Genomic DNA, 693 nt, shown 5'->3' with positions numbered 1-693 from the left:
AAATTTGACATTCTAACATGTTATTCTTGTTACGGACAATAAATAAAAGGTGTTTATTTAATAGTTTTTTTCCCCTCTAACAATAAAACCAAAAAAATAAAAAATTGAATGGATGAAACTAAGTGTTCAGCTTTGATCTCCAGCTTAAAACCTGAGTTTTAAAGTCCACAGTGACGATTAATCACGGTGTCAATCAAATCACAAAAACTGTTTCTGCCTTTCAGACGGACTAAAAAAAAAAAGCTTTTTTCTCCCCCCCTCCGCGCCCCTCCCCCTCTCCGCTGCCTTTCTCCCTCTCTGAAGGATATCTGGCAGTACTATCTGAATCTGACGGAAGCCAACGAGAAACAAAGGTCCGACTGGAAGCTGGAATACATCATGACCCGAGCCTTTGGGCTGCCTGACCTGCAGCCGCAGAGTCTCCTCCAGCTGGGCCTGAGCTTCCTGCTGCCGCAAACCCCAACCTTCCACCGATACTTCACCCACTTCATGGTCAGCTATGACAGCAGGATCACCTGCGAGGGGCGCTGTAAGGTCCGGCAGGTGTGCGCCGTGCTCTACCTGGACCAGGAGTCGTACTCCAAATGTGCAGGAAGTTGGTAGCAGAGATTTACTCAGGAGACTTGATTTTATTTCTTAAGATGTGTATTTTTTTAATTTTCAGGAATCACACAAAAGGGATTTTTATATATT

At 44.2% G+C, this 693-nt stretch overlaps 1 protein-coding gene across 1 annotated transcript; it reads left to right on the top strand.

Moving 5' to 3' along the window:
• Window positions 1–303: 303 nt before the first annotated feature.
• Window positions 304–686, top strand: LOC106512526 (acid sphingomyelinase-like phosphodiesterase 3a; the record flags this gene model as incomplete). Its single annotated transcript, XM_014001124.1, is given in 1 exon segment — window positions 304–686. A coding segment is annotated over 1 exon segment (300 nt), but the record flags the coding sequence as incomplete, so codon positions are not given.
• Window positions 687–693: the final 7 nt, after the last annotated feature.

The sequence above is a fragment of the Austrofundulus limnaeus genome, unplaced genomic scaffold, assembly GCF_001266775.1.
Source record: "Austrofundulus limnaeus strain Quisiro unplaced genomic scaffold, Austrofundulus_limnaeus-1.0 Scaffold7803, whole genome shotgun sequence".
Classification (NCBI taxonomy): domain Eukaryota; kingdom Metazoa; phylum Chordata; class Actinopteri; order Cyprinodontiformes; family Rivulidae; genus Austrofundulus; species Austrofundulus limnaeus.
This window is presented reverse-complemented; position numbering and strand designations above follow the sequence as displayed.